Raw genomic sequence first — 1,364 nt, 5'->3', positions numbered from 1 at the left:
TAGTCGCAGCCTTGTGACATGTGAGCATTGTGCGTTATCGCACGCACATCCAGGAATCTGGGTGTCTCGTTTCCTATCCAGCTTGGTTTTATTGCAACGTAACCCCAAGCGAGCAGACGACGCGTTAGATGGCGTGTTGCATATCCGTATTGACTGCTGTCTTCTCCCCCGCTCTCGCTGCTCACGTGCCGCGCAGGTGATCCTGATGGGCCTGGTGGAGGGCTACCGTGTGAACGGCGGCCCGGCCGGCGAGGGCCTGGACCCGCTGTACCCCGGCGAGTCGTTCGACCCCCTGGGCCTGGCTGACGACCCGGACACCTTCGCCGAGCTCAAGGTCAAGGAGATCAAGAACGGCCGCCTGGCCATGTTCTCCATGTTCGGCTTCTTCGTGCAGGCCATTGTGACCGGCAAGGGGCCCATTGAGAACCTGAACGACCATCTGGCCAACCCGGCCGTCAACAACGCCTTCGCCTTCGCCACCAAGTTCACGCCCAGCGCGTAATGTATCGCTGCTACGTTTGCTAGTCGAAGCGGTTGTCCGCATCTGCCGGCCGCTGCTGCCTTCAGCTACGTTACGTTGTTTAGCTATGTGAACGTAGACACAACATAACCAATAAACTGCCAATACCGGTATACGAGACGTCACATGCATAGCGATTGCAGGCAGTAGTTGCCTATCCGTCGCTGTTGGGTAAATACGCTTGGATGCGCAGCTTGCCAAAACTGTTGAGTGATGCGTGGGTGCTTGTCAGTTATGTCCATCGAACCTCGTTGTCGCACTGTGGCCACCTCTGTTTTTGATGTCGTGTTCCTGCGATGAGTTCCCGCGTGGTGAGTGGTGAGCAGCGGCGGAAGCGGTCCTGTTACGGGCCTGAAGTTTTGATGTGGGTGTTTCCCAGTAGGGGTTTCCCACAGCACGGGTGTTGAGGTGGAGCTCTTACTTTTGGGTGGGGTATTGGGCGGTGAGACGTGAGATATCAAGAGCTTCATACAAAGCGCATGCACGTGCTGGGTGCGTTGCGCCAAGCAAGCTCCTGTAACATTTGGGGTGTTCATGACATAAGGAAGGTCTCGGTTCCAGTGCTTGTTTCACCGCTTCTTGGGGCGGGAGCACATACAGCCATTTTGGTGGGCGCGTACTGCAAAGGCGGCCACGCAAACAGGCACACATGGAGAACACGCGCGAGACACGAGCTAAAGGAACATGTCATTCAGAGGGATGATTCGAGGTGCATATGGCCACGCTCTATTACGCAACGAAGCCAAGGGTTATCGTGGCTATCCTGTGTTAGCGAAGTGAGCTAGGCGCTTAATCGCGGGTTGATGGCCTCGGTTGTCGTACAGTGCAAGAGTTAAACTTCAGC

At 56.1% G+C, this 1,364-nt stretch overlaps 1 protein-coding gene across 1 annotated transcript; it reads left to right on the top strand.

The window, feature by feature from the left end:
* Positions 1 to 128: 128 nt before the first annotated feature.
* On the top strand, positions 129 to 1,222 carry VOLCADRAFT_108301 (uncharacterized protein; the record flags this gene model as incomplete). The annotated part of the gene is made up of 2 exons (XM_002958711.1): positions 129 to 185; positions 221 to 1,222. 2 exons carry the CDS (start codon positions 129 to 131, stop codon positions 500 to 502), a joined length of 339 nt encoding a protein of 112 aa, XP_002958757.1. The 3' UTR covers positions 503 to 1,222.
* Positions 1,223 to 1,364: the final 142 nt, after the last annotated feature.

Source organism: Volvox carteri (genome assembly GCF_000143455.1).
Source record: "Volvox carteri f. nagariensis unplaced genomic scaffold VOLCAscaffold_103, whole genome shotgun sequence".
Taxonomy (NCBI): domain Eukaryota; kingdom Viridiplantae; phylum Chlorophyta; class Chlorophyceae; order Chlamydomonadales; family Volvocaceae; genus Volvox; species Volvox carteri.
The sequence above is the reverse complement of the archived record's forward strand: the minus strand, read 5'-3'. Positions and strand labels throughout refer to the sequence as shown.